This window comes from Budorcas taxicolor, chromosome 7 (genome assembly GCF_023091745.1).
Source record: "Budorcas taxicolor isolate Tak-1 chromosome 7, Takin1.1, whole genome shotgun sequence".
NCBI lineage: Eukaryota > Metazoa > Chordata > Mammalia > Artiodactyla > Bovidae > Budorcas > Budorcas taxicolor.
Window position 1 is genome coordinate 74,514,070 of NC_068916.1, and position 23,480 is coordinate 74,537,549.

At 38.3% G+C, this 23,480-nt stretch overlaps 2 protein-coding genes across 3 annotated transcripts; one reads left to right on the forward strand and one right to left on the reverse strand.

Moving 5' to 3' along the window:
- The first annotated feature begins 414 nt into the window (after positions 1–414).
- On the forward strand, positions 415–7,659 carry CCNG1 (cyclin G1). The gene is made up of 7 exons (XM_052642872.1): positions 415–613; positions 1,808–2,071; positions 3,971–4,224; positions 4,784–4,859; positions 4,940–5,038; positions 5,257–5,451; positions 6,425–7,659. Exons 2-6 carry the CDS (start codon positions 1,808–1,810, stop codon positions 5,446–5,448), a joined length of 885 nt encoding a protein of 294 aa, XP_052498832.1. The 5' UTR covers positions 415–613; the 3' UTR covers positions 5,449–5,451; positions 6,425–7,659.
- A 9,542-nt stretch (positions 7,660–17,201) lies between these two features.
- Positions 17,202–23,209, reverse strand: NUDCD2 (NudC domain containing 2). Of its 2 annotated transcripts, XR_008199713.1 has the most exons (5): positions 23,016–23,209; positions 21,066–21,114; positions 20,696–20,847; positions 19,612–19,714; positions 17,202–17,658 (listed from the first exon to the last, which is right to left on the reverse strand). XR_008199713.1 is itself a non-coding variant. In XM_052643984.1 (4 exons), the coding sequence occupies exons 1-4, from the start codon at positions 23,202–23,204 to the stop codon at positions 17,575–17,577; spliced, it is 474 nt and encodes a 157-aa protein (XP_052499944.1). In that variant the 5' UTR covers positions 23,205–23,209; the 3' UTR covers positions 17,202–17,574. The 2 variants fall into 2 exon arrangements, 1 of the variants encoding a protein (XP_052499944.1); XM_052643984.1 differs by lacking the exon at positions 19,612–19,714.
- Between the last annotated feature and the right edge of the window lie 271 nt (positions 23,210–23,480).

Here is a 23,480-nt window from a genome sequence, read left to right on the forward strand (position 1 = left end):
CTACTAAACGGAACTGAATGAAAACTCCCAGTACATTCTGGAACGATATTCCGGCCAATTCTTTTGCCAGCGGAGGCCTTACCCGGGCCTGGGTTAGTGAACGCAGCGGTTAACTCCCCCTCTTCATCGAAAACACTTGGGAAAATCCTCCAATGAGAGACGCTTAGAGGCAGGGGCGTGGTCTCAAGGGGCGGAGAATTTGACTCCGGGGGAATAATGAAAAACGTGTGCTGATTGGCTGGACATCTTCCCTCTACTGACCGGCCCTCTTTGGACAGCGGGAGCCATCCATCAAAAGACTTACACCAATTAGCGGGGAAATACTTCCCACTTCCCCCCACTCCCATCGCCGCGAGAATGCCCCGCCCTCCAATATATTACTCGGAAGGCCAGGCGCGGCCCCTTCGGCTCCGAACTGACCCAGAGAAGGGCAGTGTCGTCTCGGCGGCGCTGCAGAGACCCCCACCCAAGACGGCTCCCCCTCCCCGGGCCTGTCCCCTCTTGCCCGCGAGTCCTCTCGCCTCGTAGGCCTCTCGGATCTAATATCGTGGGGTGAGGTGAGAGCAGGCCCGGGGAGGGTGGTTACCGCTGAGGAGCTGCAGTCGCGATCAAGGTGAGCTGGGATTTCGGGGTTGACTGCAGGGTGCAGCTACGGAGCAGGGTTGGGGGCGCGGGGTGGGGGTAAGGGGCCGGGGTGGAGGGTTCGTCTCGCGCCCTTTTCCTTGGTTAACTCTAGACCGAGCAACAAGTTCAGGCTAGTCCGAGCCTGCAGGGGCGGGGCCAGATTAGACCTCCCTAGGCGTCTTAATGTCAAGTTGGCGTGGTCCCAGGCACCAGCCCGGGGGCGAAAAAGTTGGTTCCATGGAGATTGTGATTCCACATCTCCACCTCTTCCGTCGCTCAACCCTGAAGATGCTCTGCTTCCTGCCTTTCGGTTGTTGGGGGCTGGGACTGTCCATGTATCCTGTGCCTGGGGCATAGTAGGCGTTCAGTATTGCCCTAAATTAATGAAACTCCCAGGTTCCCCTTGCAGGATGGATTAGCCTCCTGTCCCCACTGCGTGTGCTCTTAACACCTGAGTTTCCTTTCGTAACATCAGTAAAAGTTAACAAGTGCCTAGCACTATGCTAAACTCGTTAGTTGAATCATCTCGTTTAATCTTAACAGCCATTTAAAGAAGCAGATATTGCCTCGTTTTACGGACTATAAATAAGCTTATTAATATTGTCCAGGTGTTTATTAGGCACCTATTATATGTGCTAGATACCTGTGTACCTGAAACTGAACGTGTTAGTCACTCAGTTGTGTCCGATTCTTTGCGATCCTATGGAATTCGCCAGGCAAGAATACTGGTGTGGGTAGCCATACCCTTCTCCACAGGATCTTCCCAACCCAGGGATCGAACTCGTTTATCTTGCATAGCAAGCAGATTCTTTACCTTTATTTCACTTAAGTCTATGAAATGGCTAATAACCTATTAACAGATTAGGAATTGAGGACTAAGAAAAATTGACTAACTTGAATAGTCCACATTGTTACTAAGCGACAGAATACATACTACCGTCTAATTTCAAAGTTTGGGCATGAAGATTAGCTTTTTTTTTTTTTTGGAAAAGGCCGTGTAGGAAGTCACAATTTAGGATGGATGTAACCAACTGGTTGGGGAGGGGGAGAATAACAGATGGCCCTTGGCAATGACTGAGATTCACTAAAAGCATTGAGAGAGGGGAGGCTTGTGTTATAAGGCACCTGGCAGGACAGGAAGGGCTGTTCTTTCACTCCTTTCTGGGCTTTGTTCTATATATAGATGATAGAGGTACTGACAACAACTGACTCTCAGAAACTGCTACACCAGCTGAATGCCCTGTTGGAACAGGAGTTGAGATGTCAGCCAAAGGTCTGCGGCTTGAGACTAATTGAATCTGCACATGATAATGGCCTTAGAATGACTGCGAGACTGAGGGACTTTGAAGTAAAAGATCTTCTTAGTCTAACTCAGTTCTTTGGCTTTGACACGGAGACATTTTCTCTAGCTGTGAATTTACTGGACAGATTCCTGTCTAAAATGAAGGTATGTTTAAAGCTGCATTATCCTGAGTATTTCGTGATTTTGCTCAATGTGTTTTGGAGATGGTATTGCCAGCTTTGGGCTGGTATTCATAACTTGACCATTTTTTGTTTGTTTTCAGCAAGTAACCAAAACGTGGTAATTCTGTGTACTATAGCATGATGAATATTCTTCCTTTTAATCAAGAGTAACGCATCAGCTATTAAACTTAACTTCTGACACTGAATAATAGTCTAATATCAAATCATTGCAAAGCCTCCCAGTAGAAGAGCTGGCTGTTTTTAAAAGTCTTGTTTGATAGTTTGGGTATTTTCATTTGTTTACTGTTGTTTTTAAAGAAATGTGTTAAAGGCAGAATGCTAGATTGTGGGTTAAAAATTAGAGGGTGTTTTTTTTTTTCCTTTCTGTTCATGCTGTCTACCACCTGGTCAATAGAGTATATTTCTTGATCTTTGTTCATGTATAATAAAGTTCCAACTGGTTTAGCCTTACATTTACCCAAGTCATGCCTGTGCTTGGCATTTCCAGCCTAAGTTTGCATATAGTAGAGAGTATCTTCTGAAGGAGGAGATATACAGTTGTTACCCTGTATTGGCTAAGCAGGACATCTGTGTAGCTTTCAGAGTTTAATTATTAAAAATATATCTGACTTCTCTGTGTCCATGACTGTTGGTAGATAATGTGACACTTAAAATGAAACTCATGTTTTATTCAAAGTACCTAACAGAATGCAGCATACATGGAAAGAACTCAATGTTTGTTGAATGGTTCAAGAAACTTGTTCAACAGTCTAATTAAATAACTCTTTTAGACACCATGTGTAGGCACTACCTTTAATTCTAAATGTGTCACAGGTGAATGACATGCATCTGTTACTTAAGTATATTATAATCTTAGTAGGAGTAATGTTTGCACTTTATAACTATCATTAGTACAAGGAATAATAAGAAAAGAATTACATTATACTTCAAAAGAAATATAAATATATTGCTGAAGGGGTTCTAAGAAGAGGAGAGCCCAAATATTGGTGAAAGCTTTTAAAAGCTTCAGTTGAGCTACAACTTAAAGTGGATAGAGGGCTTCCCTGGTGGCTCAGTGGTAAAAAATCCACCTGCCAATGCAGGAGATTGGGGTTCAACACCTGGTCTGGTAAGATCTCACACGTGGCCAGACAACCAAGCTCATGTGCCAGAGCTGCTGAGCCTGTGGTCTAGACCCCAGAAGCCGCACACCCTGGAGCCCATGCACCGCAACAAGAGAAGCCACCACAAGGGGAGGCCCACACACCACAATGAAGAACAGGCCCCATTCTCCACAGCTAGAGAGAGCCCACACATCAAGGAAGGCCCAGCACAGCCAAAATTAAGTTTTCTAAATGAACTGGATAGAATTTTGATTGTGGACATTCAGAAAACGATGGATAAATTTAAAAACTTGGTAGTGAATAGAGCTTTACAGGTAGAGTAAACAGTATGTGTCACAGTTTAAAGACATTTCACAAGTATTACTACAGAGAAAACAGCCCGGAAAAACACAACATTCTGAAAAGAAACTTTGTGTATAAGCTGTAAGATATTTCAATCCTCATATAAGTTTTTGACCAACTAACTTACTGCTTATCGTTCTTCCGTGATTTTAAAAAACCGAAAGAGCTAAGAATTTTTACGTGCTGAAGCCAAACAGTACACTGAAACTTACTCCGTTTACTCAGAAATTGGTTCCAAGTGGGTGCATATGGTTAACAGCCTGCAGTTGAGGCATCAGTGAATCTTGCTAAGTCCTTTGCCACTGAGAAATTCACCTCACAAATACATTTTTCAAAGTGATGGGTCTGAGTTCTAGATTATACTTTGTTTTTTTTTTAATTGAAATAAAGTAGAGATGGACTTATTGTCTTTTTAGGTACAGCCCAAGCACCTTGGGTGTGTTGGACTAAGCTGCTTCTATTTGGCTGTAAAATCAACAGAAGAGGAAAGGAATGTCCCACTGGCAACTGACTTGATCCGAATAAGCCAGTACAGGTTCACGGTTTCAGACTTGATGAGAATGGAGAAGATTGTATTGGAGAAGGTGTGTTGGAAAGTCAAAGCTACTACTGCCTTTCAGTTTCTACAGCTCTATTATTCACTCCTTCAAGAGAACGTGCCACATGAAAGGTATGTGAGCTTTGTTTTCAACAAAGGAGATGTAGAAACCAGAATATTGTCTGGATGTTACATAAAATCAGTATGCTGGGAGAATTTCAATCAAGTAAAATGACAGCTAAGCCCCTTGAGTTTCACTTTACTCTCCAGCAAAATTGAGGAGACATTCAGTCAAAAGTAGCGTCTTGGAGTCATTGAATTCTTAAGATGGTAAATTTTTTAACATTACATTTTCCATTTATAGGCTAGTTAACTTACAGAACCTAATAGGCAAGCATCTAACACGAATTTATGGGAAAAGAAACTTTCAATTCAAAAACAGATTTATTAAAATGAAAAGAAACCTTGGTAGTTGTAGAATGAATTTTTCTTTTTTGGCCCAAATTATTTAAAATTCATCTATGATATCCTTAAGAAGTTAATGTCTCTGAAGGAAGGAAAATTCTTCAGATAGTTCAGTTTTCTAGGAGAAGTGTGCATAAACTTCACTTTAAAATTGACTTATTTTTCTAAAAATTTCTTTTGACTCAATGTAAAATTATCTACATAAAATTTCATTTTCTCTTTAAAGGAGTAGCCTTAATTTTGAAAGACTAGAAGCCCAACTTAAGGCATGCTACTGCAGGATCATATTTTCTAAAGCAAAGGTAAATATTTTATAAAGATTAAATCTGTTTACATACCTATTTTCATATTCATCATTTACTTTAAAATTTATCTCTTCTAGCCATCTGTGTTGGCATTGTCTATCATCGCATTGGAGATCCAAGCACAGAAGTATATAGAGTTAACAGAAGGAGTAGAACGTCTTCAGAAACATTCCAAGGTATGTCAAGGTCATAGCCTAAATCCTATTCACAGCTGTAAAAAAACAAAACTAAACCACTTGTTCCTAAAGTAAAGTAAGATGTCATGTGTTTGCTTGAAACTTAAGTAACTTACCCTTAAATTTTTTTGACAAGGAAAGACATGTTAATAAGATTGTAATCATTACTATAATGAAAACTATAGGACTGATAACATTTTTTTTTAATTTATGTACAGATCAGTGGCAGAGATTTGACTTTCTGGCAAGAGCTTGTATCCAAGTGTTTAGCTGAATATTCATCGAACAAGTGTGCCAAACCAAATGTTCAGAAGTTGAAATGGATTGTTTCTGGGCGTACTGCACGGCAACTAAGGCATAGTTACTACAGGATAACCCACCTTCCAACAATTCCCGAAATGGTCCCTTAATTGGTAAATTTGGATCGTAGTTATCCTCCATGTTAGAGAAAATTTTCTAATGCTATATAATTTTCTTATGCAATTCAAGAATATAAATCTGAATTATTTTCAAAATAAACAAAATGGAGTTGGAATAGCAAAGGGGAAAATGACTTCACTGATCTAGTCAGCTAATATTTGAGGGCATTTACTGCATTTGTGGAGAAGGAAATGGCAATCCACCCCAGTCTTCTTGCCAGGAAAATCCCATGGACATAGGAGCCTGGTGGGCTACAGTCCATGGGGTCACAAAGAGTTTGACCCAAATTAGTGACTGAGCACACTACATTCAAGGTATTAATACAACATCCCAAGAATAAGGAATTATCTAAACTTTGATATATACATTAGCCATTTCATTAAATTATCAGCTTACAAAGCCACGTCCTCCTTAATAATGTAAACTTTAAAAGTAGTACTAAAACAGTGTTTTGTTTTTTTCTAATTGCACATCATTTTGCCATATGTAGACTCTAGGTTCAGTTCATTTAAAGTTATACAAGCCTGAGTAAAGGAACAGGACCAAAATTTTGAACCATACATCGAACTAACTTGAGACTATTAGCTTATTAGTAAAATCAGTATGAACTCGGGTGTTATACTTAAAGAAAAATAAGTTAGGACAGGTGGTTTCTACACTGGGTCTTTGGAAACTGCCAGGGTGTCTCAGCACTGTAGTTGTGTGTCATTGCTCTAAGAGCTGAACAGTGGAAAGTATTTACATGCAAAAAAAAAATGTAAACCTCCTCAGGAATATATGATAGACTTTCTTACCATCTAAGTTTAACTCATGGTGGTGATTTAACTTTCTTCCTACTCAAAAGTAAATGTGAACATAGAACACATCTACATAAGACATGATTATGAATCTTAGATATTTTAACAGGTAGTAAAATTTGTGTTTGGCAGACTTCTGATAACTTGATTTTTTTTGTTTGTCAAATAGGATGATTACAGCAACAAAAAACTTCTGAAGCCTTTCTCCACAATCCTGAGCTGTGGATTCCATAATATTATAACGGATTTAAGCTGTGAAGCCTCAAAACATCACAACTAGATTAGCATTGGTGTTCTCAGGTTTGGGAAAACTGCCTAATTAACATTACCCTATAGTGGAATTACTCAAATTTGAAATCACCTATGAAACATACAAATCAAAGTAACAGTATAAATGTGAAATGCAAATGACAAGCCTGGAAAGGCAAACTGTGAATCTTCATTGCTAACATTGATCCAAGTTTCTATATTGGGTCAATATATTGTATTTAGGTGGTGTTTAAAAAGGGTAACCTACTTAAATTTAAACTTTAAATTATGAGGTTTACATCAAAACCACCATTTCACAAATGCACTTTTTAATGCACAATAAGGGTCACTATTCTAGACAGTGAGAATAGTTAGTTTCTTGGCACCTATGATGCAAGTAATTATTAACCCAGAGATGTGGACCTTACTGCTACATAGAAATCACATTTAAATTTGAGGGCATTTATGTAAAGCAAAACTACCAACTTGTTAATTTTGGCGTGTTATCTTTAATATTTTCTAGAAAACAAGTGATGTTTGTATCCATGATTTTAAAAGTTTTATACAAAATTTACTGCCTCAGTCTAGTTCCATCAAGAAAATTAGTTTTTACTGTACTAGTAACTCAAAACAAATTAGCGTCACTCTAAACACTTTTTAACACTCCATCACTTTTTACTGAGGACTGTTTTTATAAAACTTGGTTCTAACTTAGAATTTTGCTTAAAAGGAAGAGACTATACTTACATTAATTGCCCCTATTGTGTGCCAAAAAGAAATATTAAGAAAGGTAAGTAGGCATCTTCATAATTACAAGGTTGCTGAGGTGTAGTGTTCGGAGATCTATGAGGTTAAAGTGTTGCAGAGAGTTACTCAGTGCAGTGTGTAGCCTGAACCCATCCAGGATGGCTGTACCCAACTGACATCATTTTATGGTTATAGAGGCATTAGAAAATGAACCAAAGAACCACAGTGTATCTTATACTTTGGTAAACCATGTTTTATGGATAACTTTACAGTTTTCCCAAAATACTGATAAATTTCAATATTTTGAATACATCAGTGTTGATTTTGAGTTGACAGAGGTAACCTAACCAACTCCCATTATGTTTTGGTATTAAGGGATATACCTTTCAATAAAGTTACTGAAACGCATTCCTTTGCCAGGTGGTTTTCCATTTGTTTCTCTTCTAATGTAATTCACTATTTTGGCAATGTGATAATAGCACCACAATAAAAAGCTGTCTCCACTCACTTTATTTAAATTTAACACTAAAGTAAGATGCATGGTGGGCTTCCCTGGTGGCTAACTGGTGAAGAATCCTTCTGCCAATGCAGGAGACATAGGTTTGATCCCTGGTCTGGGAATATGCCCTAGAGAAGGAAATGGCAACTTGGGAAATTGTATTCTTGCCTGGGAAATCCCATGGACAAAGGAGCCTGGTGGACTACAGTCCATGAGATCACAAAGAGTGAGACATAACTTAGAGGCTGAAGAACAACAAGATGCATGGTAAGGAAAAAAAAATTATGATAGTATAGCTATTACCTAACTGACACTTTGCTTTCTAGTGGTTTTTTAAAGATAAACACAAGATGATGACGATTAAATATGCTTAATATGCATTAAAAACTTGCTTATGCATTAAAAACTTGCTTATGCATTGTTGGTCACTTTTATTATTTAGGTTCCATTGTATGGGCGTGCTAAGTCACTTCAGTCATGTCTGACTCTGTGACCCTATGGACTGTAGCCTGCCAGGCTCCTCTGTCCATGAAATTCCTCAGGCAAGAACATGGGGGTGGGTTTCCATGCCTTCCTCCAGGGCATCTTCCCGACCCAGGGATCGAATCCATGTCATAATCTTATGTCTCCTGCACTGGCAGGTGGTTTCTGTAGCACCATCACCACATGGACTACCCCATCACTGTTAAGACTGTTCTTAACACTAAATCACCCTCAGATTCAGCCCATCTGTAGTTCTGGGTGACCCTCTTACCTAATTAAACAGGATTCCAGCAGGTGGTTGGTAATGACAGGCAACTGCCAAGTATTGTATTAGCCTGGTTAGACTGCTTGTTAATTATTAATATAAGATTTTGAATTGTTCATGTAACTAACAAGCTAAAAAGTAGATACTGTAAGGAATTACTGAATAAAGAAAAACTTAGAAGGTTCCTTTTGTATTTAACTCAGGTTAGATATATTGAATAATCCCTGTTTTCATAAGTGCTGTTTTTTAAAATAGGCACTTTAACCTTCTATGCATTTTAAATTATGTGGCATAATTTTTAAAAACTAGATATTTCTGATCTAACATTTGTGGTTAGCAGTGATAGTTTTTACTGTCAGGTACTATTGTCAGATATTTTAGATGAATCATTTCATGTTTTTCTCCAAACTGAATGAGATTATCCCACTTACAAATAAACCAGAACAGAGCAGGTAAGAGATAAGCCCAAGGTCACATACCTATACTTGGATGTGAGATTCCAAATCCGGGCAATTGTGACTCAGGCTATGTTCCTAAACACTCTGCGCATTACTTCCAAAAATAGATGAAATGGACTTCTGTGAAATTGTATCAAAGTTAATAATAAAGGATATTAAAAAATGACGAATCAATTCACCAAGATATGAGTCTTAAATATGTATGCACCTAACATCAGAGCTTAAAAATACAAGAAGTAATAAAAACTAACAGCAGTGAAAGGTCATATGGACAAAGCTTCAGTTGCAGACTTGAAAGATTCCACTCAGTAATGTATAGTACTAGAAAACAACAAGGATGTAGAAGGACTGAAAAATACCAATAACCATATGGATCTACTTTATTTAAAATTCATCCCCAAATAGAGTAAGCATTCTTTTCAAGTGAACGTGGCTTAGTCACCAAGAGAGAATATCCTGGGTCATAAACAAACTAAGAAATGAACTAAAATCATACAAAATGTGTTCCCTGACCATAAAACTAGAAAGCAGTTAACAGGACAATCTCCAAACACTTGGAAGTTAAATAAGAAACATCTATGAATAATCCATGCCTGTAAGGGAAAGTCTAAAAAGAATGTATTTTGAACTTACTGAATGAAAATATCAAAATACATGGAATGCAGCTAAAGCGGTGGTTAGTAATCATAGTATCAATCACTTTTGTTAAAAAAGGTCTCAAAACCAGTAAATTTCTATTTTAAGAAACTAGAAAAAGAGCAAAATAAACACAAAGCAAGCAGAAGGAAGAAAGTCTGAAGAAGGATGTGTAAAAAAGTGTATGAAACTGAAACAATAGGGCTAATTAAAAAATTGGGGTTTGAAAAGAGCAACAGGTAAATTTCTAGCAAGACTGACAAATTTTAGGAAAGAAAAGGAAAAGGAAACTACATTTTTTAATACCACAAACATCTCTAGGCACAGAGTAGATGAATCAACTCCTTGAAAGGCATGAACTATGAAAACTAAATTGTTACATAACCTGAGTAAGTTCTATTATTTTAAGAAACTGAGTCCATTGTTTAAAATATTACTAGCAAATCCCAAATCATTTAAGGAATACATAATGCAAATTCTATAAATCTCTCCCAGAAGGAGAAGAATCACTTCCCAATTCATTTTATAAGACCAGCAATAACTTGATAGTAAACCAAGATGAAGATAATACTTTTTTAATTTTGTAAAAGCTACTGACCAATATCCCAAATGAATACCTCAACAACATCCCCTCCCAAAAAAACCTTAACAAATGAGTCCACATATATAAAACTGAACAATACAACATGACCAGATTTGATGGAAGAGAGAAGCTGGTTCAAAATTAGAAAATCAATATAATCCATCATACTAAGAGTCTAAAGAAAAAAAAAGAGGATCAACTGATACAGAAAAAAGCATTTGAGAGAATTCCAGTCAACTCATGAGAAAAATCACCTAACAATAGAAGAGAATTTCCTCAATCTGATAAAGGTCATCAATGAAAGCATACAGTTAACATAATAGAATGCTTTCAAAACTAACATCTAGAATAAGACAGGAATGGCCATTTCCACCACCTCTTTTTTTCTAGCAAGTGCAATGAAACAAGAAAAGGAAACAAAAGACCTACAAACTAGAGCAGGCAAAAACTTTCCTGTTTGTGGTTTATGCAAAAATTTCCAAGGAGACAACTGTCAAAGTCACAGGATCAAAAAGTTTCAAAAGGAAATAACTTATAACATCTCCAGAAAATGAACACTTAGGAATAAATAAAAGATGTAAAGGTTCTAGAAGCGGAAAACCATAAAATGTTGATGGTCTAAATCAGAGGGGCTAAATGAAGAGATGCCCCATGTTCATGGATCAGAAGACCTGCTACTCCAGTGGAAATTTCAGGACTTTTTGTTGTAGATAGACTAGCTGATTTTACATGTAAAAGCAAAGAAAATTAACACAGCCAAACCAATTCTGAAAAAGCTGAAGGAATCATGCTACCCAATTTTAAGACTTAATTTAAAGCTACCATTGTCAAGGCAGTGTTGTATTGGTGAAGGGAAAGACACACAGATCCATGGAATAGAACAGAGACCAAAAACAGACCCATATAAATAACAATTGATTTTTGTGAAAAATGCAAAAAAACAATTTAATGGAGAATGAATACCCTTTTCTACAAATGATTTTGAAACAACTGGACTTCTGTATGCTAAAAAATGAAACTCCACCTATATTTCACTGCTTCTCCAAAAAAAAAAAAAGTCACAGATCTAAATATAAAAGATAAAAATATAAAATTTTTAGAAGAAAACATTGGAAAGAAAATCCTCGTAACCTGGGATTTCAAAATTCTTAGACATGACACCAGAAGCATGATGAATTAGACTACATCAAAACAGCATTCAGGCTTCAAAAGGCACTGCTGAGAAAGTAAAAATCATACAAAAAGAAAATATATGCAAATCATATGATAAAGGACTTGTCTCCAGAATATATATTAAGAACTCTTACACTTCAATATTAAAGAGGCAGATAACGCATTAAAAATGGGCAAAGGATCTGAATAGACTTTTTTTTCAAGAAAGATACACAAATGGTCAATAAGTACTAGATAAGATGTTCAACATAATTAGCCATCAGAGAAATGCAAATGAAAACCACAGTGTGATACCACTTCACATTCACTAGGATGGCCAAGATCAAAAAATCACATAACAAGTATTAGCAAAGATGTGGAGAAACTGAAACTCATACTGCTGGTGGGAATGTAAAATGGTGTAGCCGCTTTGGAAAACAATCAAACATGATTGGAAAACAAACAATCCTCCTCAAATGATTAAATGTAAAGTTTTTTTAAAAACGAGATTACACTCCTCTGTAAGGAAATATAGATGTACATAAAAATTTGTAGTTGAATGTTTATAGCATATTCACAGTAGCCAAACGGTGGAAACCTCCCAGATATCCATCAACTGACAAATGGGTAAATACGTGGTAATCATACAATGGAATATCATCCACCCAGACAAAAAGAATGAAGCTCTGACATTCTAGAACATGGATGAACTTCTAAAACCTTATATAAGTTAGAGAAACCAGAAACTAAAAACCACATTATGACTCCATGTATATGAAATATCCATAACAGAAATCTGAGGTGAAAAATAACTAGTGATTGCTTGAGGGGGTTGGGTATATGTGTGGAGGGTGATAGTTAAGAAAATACAGGTTTCAGAGATTTCCCTGGTGGTCCAGTGGTTAAGAATCTGCCTTCCAGTGCAGGGGGCCTGGCTTCAATCCCAGGCAGGGAACTATGAAATCACATGCCACAGGGCAACCACAATGAAGACAGCACAGCCAAAATATAAGAGAAAAAAGTATGGGTTTGGTTTTTTTGAGGTGATGAAAATCAAAGTTGACTATGGTGATAGCTGAATACGTGACTATACTAAAAACCACTGAGAAATTACATACTTTATATGAATAAAGTATATGGGATGTGAATTATCTCTCAAAGCTATCTTTTAAAAAGGATTACATATAATTCTATTCAATGAAATTCTTGAAAAAAACAAAATACAGAGGCGGAGACTAAAATCAGTGGATTCCAGGGTTTGAGGCTAGGAGTAGGGTGTGACTATAAAGAGAACATGAAGATTTTGTGGTGATTGAACTGTTCAGTTTCCTGATTTTGGAGGTGTTCACACATATATCTAGACTTCCCTGGTGGCTCAGACAGTAAAACATCTGCCTACAGTGCGGGAGACCTGGGTTTAATCCCTGGGTTGGGAAGATCTCCTGGAGAAGGAAATGGCAGACCACTCCAGTACTCTTGCCTGGAAAATCCCATGGACGGAGGAGCCTCGTAGGCTACAGTCCACGGGGTCGCGAAGAGTCGGACATGACTGAGCGACTTCACTTTCACACATATATCTATCTAAGTTAAAATTCACAAAACTACAAACAAGTTTATTTTACTTATGTTTATTCAAAATATATTAAAAGTTTTAATGTCAAAAAGATAAACCAATTTAAAAAAAAATCTCTTCCCCATTCATCCTTTACGTTATTGGGCAAAATGAACAACACAGGTATCTTGCCAAAGGGTATGCCTGGGCTGCAGTGGACAAGTGGGGCATCAGAAACCAAGCAAGTGAGACAGGTACCTCTGCTTAGCATAGGGTGTCGGAGGCTGAGCAGATTGAGAAAGGCATTCACATGGGAAGATGACCTAGAATGGGGAACCAAATATATTAAGGATAACAAGAATCAGGTATCTTACTGTTGGAAGTTTTGTACAATGGGAGAGAGCAAAATGACCACCATGGCATCAGAAATCAATGTTTAAGTGTGAAATCATGGTTTTCAATATATACGTAGACATAAATGTAGAGATGTAAACATATGCATAATAAACACACAAACAGCAACTGCTAACAGATCCTGGTTTCTAAACTCCATTCTTCACTAGAGAACCAGGACTCCAGAAAAATGGCTGATTCTTGGCCAAGGGTAGGGAAAGCATAATAAGCCTGGAATATCTTATGCCAGAGAATAAGAAATTGCTCAAATAATAATGGGAACATGTCAAAAGAACATAAAAGCCATCTACAAGAAATTTCCACTGGCCAAATCTAGAAAAAATTTGAGGATCAAAGTAATAGGAATAATAGATTTTTACCCAATGAATAAAGTGGAAATACTGAGTGTGTATTATATGACATATAAATTTAAAGCTTGATGAGAAACAAGGTAGTATTTTGAAACTACATCACACAAAATATACTTAGTCATAAGCATGAAAGAATGGCTTTGTAGTGGAGAAGATGGACAGACACCACTTCATCAATGATCTAAGTATAGCTGTCCCTCAGCTTCCGCAGGGCATTGGAGCCAGCAATCCCCTCAGACATCAAAATCCACAGATGCTCAATAATATGACATAATGTTTGCATATAATCTACCCACATCCTCCCTGATACTGTAATTCACCTCTAGAGTTATAAAACCTAATAAAATACAATGTAAATACTATGTAAATAGTTATAAACACAACATAAATGCTATGAAACTAGTTTTCTGTTGCAAGGCAAATCCAAGTTTTGCTATTTGGAAGCTTCTGCACTTTTTTTTTTTACTATTTTCTATCCTTGGTTGGTTGAGAGTTTGAAAACCACCAATATGGCAGGCCAACAGTAAACACTACCAGAAAAAGGGTGAACTGTAACCAGTAACTTGTGATAGGATGCAGTAAGAACACAGTATCACTTCTCTTCTGCAACGGTCTGTCAAAGATTCATAACCTGATTCTCATCGTGTAGAAATATCTGACAAAACACACGGTAATAGATGTTGTACAAAACTAACCTGTGATCTTCTAAAGTGTCACGGCTATAAAAGTCAAGGTTAATATGAAGACTTTTTCCAGTCTGAAGCATACTAAAGACCCCTGTTATCCAAAGGTGAGAAATGGGGAATTCCATGGCCGTCCAGTGGTTAGGATTCATTACTTTCACTGCTGGGAGCCTGGGTTCAATCCCTAGTCAGGGAACTAAGATCCCACAAGTGGTGCAGCACAACCACAAAAATAAAAGAAGGCATGATTCTGACTGGATCCTTTAGCTATAAAGAACATTACTGGGACAATAAGCAAACTTGAATGGAATAAACAAACTTGAATGGAATAAACATCCAGAATTAGGTGGTCATTTTGCAAATAGCTGTGAAAAGGAGAGAGGCAAAAAGCAAAGGAGAAAAGGAAAGATAAAAGCATCTGATTGCAGAGTTCCAAAGAATAGCAAGAAGAGATAAGAAAGCCTTCTTCAGCGATCAATGCAAAGAAATCGAGGAAAACAACAGAATGGGAAAGACTAGAGATCTCTTCAAGAAAATTAAGAGATACCAAGGGAACATTTCATGCAAAGATGGGCTCGGTAAAGGACAGAAATGGTATGGACCTAACAGAAGCAGAAGATATTAAGAAGAGGTGGCAAGAATACACAGAAGAACTGTACAAAAAAGATCTTCACGACCCAGATAATGATGATGTGATCACTCATCTAGAGCCAGACATCCTGGAATGTGAAGTCAAGTGGGCCTTAGAAAGCGTCACTACAAACAAAGCTAGTGGAGGTAATGGAATTCCAGTTGAGCTATTTCAAATCCTGAAAGATGATGCTGTGAAAGTGCTGCACTCAATATGCCAACAAATTTGGAAAACTCAGCAGTGGCCATAGGACTGGAAAAGGTCAGTTTTCATTCCAATCCCAAAGAAAGGCAACGCCAAAGAATGCTCAAACTACCGCACAATTGCACTCATCTCACATGCTAGTAAAGTAATGCTCAAATTCTCCAAGCCAGGCTTCAGCAATACGTGAACCGTGAACTTCCAGCTGTTCAAGCTGGTTTTAGAAAAGGCAGAACCACCAGAGATCAAATTGCCAACATCCGCTGGATCATGGAAAAAGCAAGAGAGTTCCAGAAAAACATCTATTTCTGCTTTATTGACTATGCCAAAGCCTTTGACAGTGTGGATCACAATAAACTGTAGAAAATTCTGAGATGGGAATACCAGACCACCTGACCTGCCTCTTGAGAAATCTGTATGCAGGTCAGGAAGCAACAGTTAGAACTGGACATGGAACAACAGACTGGTTCCAAATAGGAAAAGGTGTACGTCAAGGCTGCATATTGTCACCCTGCTTATTTAACTTCTATGCAGAGTACATCATGAGAAATGCTGGGTTGGAAGAAGCACAAGCTCAAATCAAGATTGCTCAGAGAAATATCAATAACCTCAGATATGCAGATGACACCACCCTTATAGCAGAAAGTGAAGAGGAGCTAAAAAGCCTCTTGATGAAAGTGAAAGAGGAGAGTGAAAAAGTTGGCTTCAAGCTCAACATTCAGAAAACGAAGATCATGGCATCCAGTCCCATCACTTCATGGGAAACAGACGGGGAAACAGTGGAAACAGTGTCAGACTTTATTTTTTGGGGCTCCAAAATCACCGCAGATGGTGACTGCAGCCATGAAATTAAAAGACGCTTACTCCTTGGAACAAAAGTTATGACCAACCTAGACAGCATATTCAAAAGCAGGGACATTACTTTGCCGACTAAGGTCCGTCTAGTCAAGGCTATGGTTTTTCCAGTGGTCATGTATGGATGTGAGAGTTGGGCTGTGAAGAAGGCTGAGCACCAAAGAATTGATGCTTTTGAACTGTGGTGTTGGAGAAGACTCTTAAGAGTCCCTTGGACTCCAAGGAGATCCAACCAGTCCATTCTGAAGGAGATCAACCCTGGAATTTCTTTGGAAGGAATGATGCTGAAGCTGAAACTCCAGTACTCTGGCCACCTCATGTGAAGATTGACTCCTTGGAAAAGACTCTGATGCTGCGAGGGATTGGGAGCAGTAGGAGAAGGGGATGACCAAGGATGAGATGGCTAGGTGGCATCACGGACTCGATGGACTTGAGTCTGAGTGAACTCTGGGAGATGGTGATGGACAGGGAGGCCTGGCGTGCTGCGATTCATGGGGTCGCAAAGAGTCTGACACGACTGAGCGACTGAACTGAACTGAACTGAAATGAACTGTGTCAGTGCTAATTTCCTGATTTTAATGGTTGTATTTGAAGCTATGTAGGAGCATGTCCTTTGAAGGAAATACACACTAAAGTACTCAGAGGTGACGGGGCATCATGTTATCAACTTACACAGAAACCTGAAGAATCAGGAAGAAAACAATTCTGTGTGCTTTACTTGTAACTTCTCTATACATTCAAGACTATTCAAAATATTTAAAGCTAGAAAGGACATAAAAAGGATCAAAGAAAATTTCAAGACAATTCTTACCTATATGCCTGGATCAATGAAGTTCAAAAAGATATCACTGAGTTATACTCATTGACTGTGTTTCTTGTCCCTAACAAAGGATTCACCAATAACCAAATTTGCTTCAGTGCTTCTCTTTTGCATTAGTCTATTCTTGTTGATACATTTTTAGCTACTTTTCAATTTCTTGACATAAAGGCATCTCTCAAAGAATAATATACTAATTCAAAAACTGTCAGTAACTCTTAAAATTAACTTACTCAGAATATATTCATGAATTATTTTTTCCTTTCTGAAAATTTTCTTCAGTAATACAATTTCCTCGTGTGAACTGGTACACTTAGACAAAGGGGTACACAATTCCTATTTAGAAAAATTTATTGAACGTTATTCCTACATCACAGTTATTGAAAGAAAAACTTAATTTTCCCTGAAGGCACCCTGTCATTTTACATGATCTATACCCTAAAACTTTTTGTATTAAAAATACAGGCTAAATATGAAATTAGTAAAGTGCAGCATATAAAACATCATGCTGAGCAAAAACAAGTCCAAAAGAAAGGTTACCATGTATCAATAGAATAGTTCCCACAGTATTTAAGATGTTTCCTATGTAAATCATATTTGAATGCAATTTTTAGAACCATATTTAAATGTATTTTGCAATTTGTTAACTAGGTCTCCACATTTTTCTTCTACCACATAATCTGTTCCTCTGATTAAGTTGGCAGCATCTGCTAGGATCCACAAAATGCAGCAAGAAGGTCACAGTTATTTCTCAAGATTCGAGAAATCTGGTCCACCCTTAGTGTAGTTTCCTGAGATTTCTGCTCCGCTGAAGTCAAAACCAGGATTCTAAAAGACATGGAAAAAAAAATTCAGATAAAATTAAAAGGAAAAATATAAATAAGCCAAAAAGAAAATGGTAAAAAGACATAAACTGGCAACTGACAAAAAAGGAAATATATTAATAAATGGCCAATAAACATGAAAAGATATCCAATTTCACTGTAATTGCCAAAATAGAACCTACAACTATGAGATTTTTTTTCAATTTTCATATTTACAAATATTTAGAAGATTAGCATGCATATTATAATGTTCACAAGTGTATGGGCAAACATACTCTTTACCCTCAGTGTGTAAACAGATTTTAATAATTAGCATTTTTTGAGAGCTTTATTATAGGCCAGGCAGGGTTCTAAGAGGTATGCTGCTGCTGCTGCTGCTAAGTCGCTTCAGTCGTGTCCGACTCTGTGCAACCCCATAGACGGCAGTTCACCAGGCTCCCCTGTCCCTGGGATTCTCCAGTCAAGAACACTGGAGTGGGTTGCCATTTCCTTCTCCTAATGCATGAAAGTGAAAAGTGAAAGTGCAGGCACTCAGTCGTGTCCGACCCTCAGCGACCCCATGGACTACAGCCTACCAGGCTCCTCCATCCATGGGATTTTCCAGGCAAGAGTACTGGAGTGGGGTGCCATTGCCTTCTCCGTCTAAGAGGTATATATACACTAAAATATTCAATTATCATAACAGTCTTATAGAGTAAGTACTACCTCTGGCTTCAGTCATTTTAGAGGCATTTCATTTATTCAACAAACAGTTTAGAAGACACCATGAAAGGCATACAGAATTTAAGAGTGAACGAAATAGACAAAGATCCCTGTTCTGGTGGATATTCTAACAGAAGGGCAAATAATAAACCCTAAGCTACCTGGTGCAGGGGCCAGCACACTTTTTTGTAAAGAGCCAAGTAGTAAATATCAATACTTCAGGCATTGAAGGCCATGTAGTCTTGGGCATGGCTGAGACTTAATTCTGCTGCTGCTATATAAAGACAATACACAAACAAATGAGCATAGCTGTATTCCAGTAAAACATTTCCTTCAAAAGCAGGCAGGGGGCTGGATTTGACTCCTGGCTATAGTTTGTCAGCCCCAAGATACAGTGTATTAAAAGTCAGTAAGTGTTATAGAAAAGAAAAAAGATGTAGGGTAAAGTAAGGAAAATGAGGAAATTAGAATATTTAAATAGGATCGTCAAAATATGCTTCATTGAGAAATTGCTGGAAAACAGTGAAGAAATCAGGTCAACTTTGGGAGAAGAGCATTGCAGTCAAAAGGACAGAGAACGAATGATCAGGCATGTCTAATAAAAGGCAAAAATGCCAGCATGGCTAGAGCAGAATGAATGAGGGGGCAGCAGCAGGACAGGAGATCAGAGACGTCAGGGAGGACCAGATCAGTCTGGGCCTTGTAAAAGACTTTTGTCTTTTATTTGAATGAAAGAGTTCTGAGAAGTAATATTGTCTGATTGACATTTTAAAAGGACTGCTCTAGCTGCTATTTTCACAAGACTGCGGCTTGGCAAGGGCAGAAGTAACGAGAACAATTAAAAGGTCATTAAGAAGCACTTTCCTGGTGGCACTGTGGATAAAAATCTGCCTGCCAATGCAGGGTTCACGAGTTCAATCCCTGGTCCGAGAAGATTCCACATGCCAAGGAGCAGTTGAGCCCATGCTCTAGAGCCAGGAAGCCGCAACTACTAAGCCCATGGGCCACAGCTACTGAAGCCCACACACACTATGGCCTGCAAGTCACCACTAATGAGCTCCTGTGCTGCAACAACTGAACCGTGCGCATCTAGAGCCTGTGCTCTGCAACAAGAGCAGCCACCGCAATGAGAAGCCAGTGCACTGCAACCAGAGAATAGCCCCTGCTTTCTGAAACTAAAGAACGCGGCTGTGCAGCAAGGAAGACCCAGCTCAAGCTAAAAAAAACGGGGTGGGGGGAAGGTCATTAGACTAACCTAAGCAAGACTTTAGAGGTGGTCCAGGTGAGAGTGGTGGCAGAATGGTGGTGACGTGCAGTCAAATTCTAAACATACCTAGAAGGCCATGGCAGTAAGGTTCCTGACAAGCAGGGTGTGGGACAAAGAGAAGAGTGGAGATGATTCCCCAGTGTTTTTCCATCTGAACAACCAGCTTGTATCAGGTGAGACGAGAAGGCCAGAGATACAACAAATGTGTGAGGGAAATTAGGAAGTTCACTTGGATATGTTGAGTTGGATATGTCTGTTAAACAGCCAAGATGTTAAGTAAACAGCTGGATACGCAGTTTCAACATTTGGTAAAAAGTCTAGGCAAGAGACATACATTTGGGAATCATCATCATTTATATAGAAATTATCTATCAAAACTTTAACAGTGCCTCGATCCAATAATTCTCCTAGATAGCTATCTTAAAAGAAAATTTGAATATTTTCAGAGATGAAAGCACAAACTTTGTTTGAAATAGACACAAACAGAGAAATCTAAATCTCATCAAAGAGGAACAGCTAAGTAAAAACAATACACTCAAACTAGGAAACACTCTAAAGCAATTAAAAGGAATGAATTTTATCCACATGTACTAGTAGGGAAAGAGACCTAAGACATATTATTAAATGAAAAAGCAACATGATGATACATACTGTGTGATCCTCCACTTATATTAAAAAAACAAAACAATACGTTCAATGTATTGAGATGAGAATGAGTCAGAGATACAGAATGGGAGATACTAAAGGGCCTTTCACTTTTTTACACGACGTATATACTGAGAGAATTTTTATCAGTTTATTCATGAACTACACTGATGCAAACTGAATAAATTTAAACTTAAGATATCACAGTGGTACAGATAAATTCCTCTGGGGCAGCAGGGGTGGGGTGGTGAGGGTTAAATCCCTATATTGAAAGGCCAGTCAGTTTTCTAACCATTAAACTGAAAAAATTTCTCTGAAGAATGTTAGTAATTTTTTAAAATGACGTTTGAGTTTTGATTTCAAGGAATAATTATTCTATGAGTTTAAGATGTTTAACTACACATATTCATCAATTGATCTGACTTACCTCTTTCTGGAATCTCTCTAATGTAAGTTTTCTCTGCATTTGGTCTTGCACCCAAGGATCAGCTGCATAATCAGATTCTAGAAGAGAAGTCCAACAATTTGCTGCATCTCTCTTCGTCTTTGTAAGAACAATACGGACCATTTTTCTATCCTCTAAACAAACAAACAAAAATCACAAAGAAATCAAAGTTCATCATTAATTTATACTTTCAGAAACCTAATTAGGAAATATTGACATACAATTGTTTTCAATACATTCCTTTTACTATAGCTTACAAAGTTGCAAATCTACAGCAGGAGGAAACATACTAATTTCCAAGACGAAATTAACTTTTAAAGAGATTCTAAGAAATGTAATAGATTAACCTTACCCAGAGTCCATGTTCCCTCATCAGCTATTGTAGAGTCAAAGAGTTTGCCCTGAAAAATAAACATATGAGGTACTAAAAATAAAGAAATTTCATTAATTTTCATAAAGTTTTCATGATTTAAGACTTCCCTTATTTCCTACCTAATCTACATATAACTACTTAATTTGTTTAGAGTAGGGAGAACAAATTTTCTACAATTTCAACATATTGATAGGTGGCCAACACTAAGTTCCTGCCTCGCGAGTCAAACAGAACCTAGTTTACACAATGGGAGTATATACTACAATAAAGAACACAGAGCGCTCTACAAAAAGATCAGGGCTCCTTAATTTTTAGAAGATGAAAAAATACTACTGATTGGTCAAATGTGATGTTAACATCTGAAGTGTGGTAACTTTACCAATTATAATAAACTACAAAAAGAGCTCTCCTACAGGTATTAAGGAAAAACGATATCTTAATATAAACTTAAAAAAAAACTGGTTCAATCTCTTTGTAAGGCAGTTTAGCACTAAAAGAAAAAAAAAATTAAAGCACACACATCCGTATATACGTATGATGTCAGATGAGTTGTGACTGACTTTTCAGAAACTCTTGTTTTAAGAAAGAACTAACTAAAACATAAGTTTAAAAGAGACTGCACCTGCTCAAAGCCAATTTGGTTTGTTGCTACTTACCAAATTTTAGCTTTAGGGAATGTAACATGTCACGTTGAAAAAAGAAAACAGTCTTTTCATATGTCAATACAGGGGGTGGGAGGGTGTGTGAATACTACTTAATATAAATGTACTGAATATAAATGTACCTAAAATCCTAGAGACGGAGTTATTGCCAAATCCCTAGGTTACTGCAATTACTAAAGTAAATTTGAAATGTAATTTGAAATCACCATTCAGTAAATTATGAATAGCACAACTATTCAGAAAGGTCATCAAGAGCCAAGCTGACATCAATCAGTGTCTTTCACATAAACCTTCCTTTTCTGAGACACTCAAAACACTTTCATATTAAGATAATAATAAAAACATGTAGTGCAAGCTTATTACATATTAGTTATTACCTACTCCAAGCTCTTCATTCATAGATACCACGCTACGTTTAAAACAATCCTATGAGAAAGGTACTATAATTATCCCACTTTGGGGATGAAGGCTTAGACAATGAATAATCTCTTGCCCAAGGTTACAACTAGGAAAACGGCCAAGCCACTTATACTCTCAAGCAGTCTCCCTTCACCATTACACAACATTGCCATCAAATATCTTGGGCTTCTAATCTGAAGAAGAAATCTAACTTCAAGTTAACTGAATTAACTATACATTTTAACAAGAAAGAAATGGGTCCCAGACCCAAAGGGTACTGATAAGAATAAAAGGGATATCCATTACTTTCTTCACAACTTCTTGACCACCTGCTTAAACACTCCACAAACTTACAGAATTTTTCCAATTTTAGATGAGAAAATAAATCAACGGACATCACCTCCGAATCCTCAACCCAACATCTTTATTTTTGTTTTTCATTTCCTATAACCTCCTATATATTTATTAATTTAATTATGCCTCCCTGCGTAAGGAAACAGTATCTGGCTCGTTCACCACGGTCCTCCCAGCACCAAGATCAGTGCCTGGAGGTACAGATGTCAAAAATATTTGTTTTCCTTCCACGATCTAGTTAGGCAGTTCTCAGTGAAGACCCGCAGAGAAGTTTCATTTGGCTTACAAACAAAGCAAGGTAAATGGGCTACTCATTCCAATCTCAAACACCGAACGGCCCTGAGGTCAGGGGCTCTGACCAGGCCCAAATCAGGGCAATCTTATTCATCCTTCGGCCAGCCAGAGAGGCCGAACGGCCTTCCAGCAATCTTTCCACGGAAACCATGAACTTGAGGACTCGGGAATTTGGGGAGGCCGGGAAGAAACTGAGCACAAGCCCCGACCTAGCCGCTACCTTGAGGATCTCGCGGCCACCCACGGCCAGCGCCACATGCCGGCTCTGCAGGCCGCACTGGATATCCTGGGCGCGAGTGCCTGGTGGCACCTGAACTTCAATGAACACCTCCTCCAAGGTCTGGTACCACTGGCCCCACGGCGTTCCGCACGGAACCACCCCACTGCGCTCCTCAAACGGGGCTGACATACTCCAGTCGCCTCCCAGAAGCGGTGGCAGCGAGCAAGCAGAGGTCACGCCCGGAATCCCCGCCTTGGGCCACACCCCGGCTGTCTCTGCTCGGGTCACTGAACATGCGCAGAAATGTAACCTGCGGTCTCCGCTTGTGTGCGTTTCCCTTTCAGTTGGCCATTGACGAGGCTGGCAGGACCCAGGTTTAAGGAACTCAAATCCAGAAAAGTTCGCATCCAAGGAACGATGGAAGAGGGGTGGACCCAGAGAAGTTAGAATTCATTACACTGCCAC

Bases quoted from the DNA above. Each gene is read 5' to 3' on its own strand.
- CCNG1 (XM_052642872.1), top strand. From the start codon at position 1,808: ATGATAGAGGTACTGACAACAACTGACTCTCAGAAACTGCTACACCAG. The intron at 2,072-3,970 runs GTATGTTTAAAG...TTGTCTTTTTAG, and splicing joins GATTCCTGTCTAAAATGAAG to GTACAGCCCAAGCACCTTGG. The intron at 5,039-5,256 runs GTATGTCAAGGT...ATTTATGTACAG, and splicing joins GTCTTCAGAAACATTCCAAG to ATCAGTGGCAGAGATTTGAC.
- NUDCD2 (XM_052643984.1), bottom strand. From the start codon at position 23,204: ATGTCAGCCCCGTTTGAGGAGCGCAGTGGGGTGGTTCCGTGCGGAACG. The intron at 20,848-21,065 runs GTAAGGTTAATC...TTGTTTGTTTAG, and splicing joins TGAGGGAACATGGACTCTGG to AGGATAGAAAAATGGTCCGT. The intron at 17,659-20,695 runs GTAAGTCAGATC...CATGTCTTTTAG, and splicing joins TAGAGAGATTCCAGAAAGAG to AATCCTGGTTTTGACTTCAG.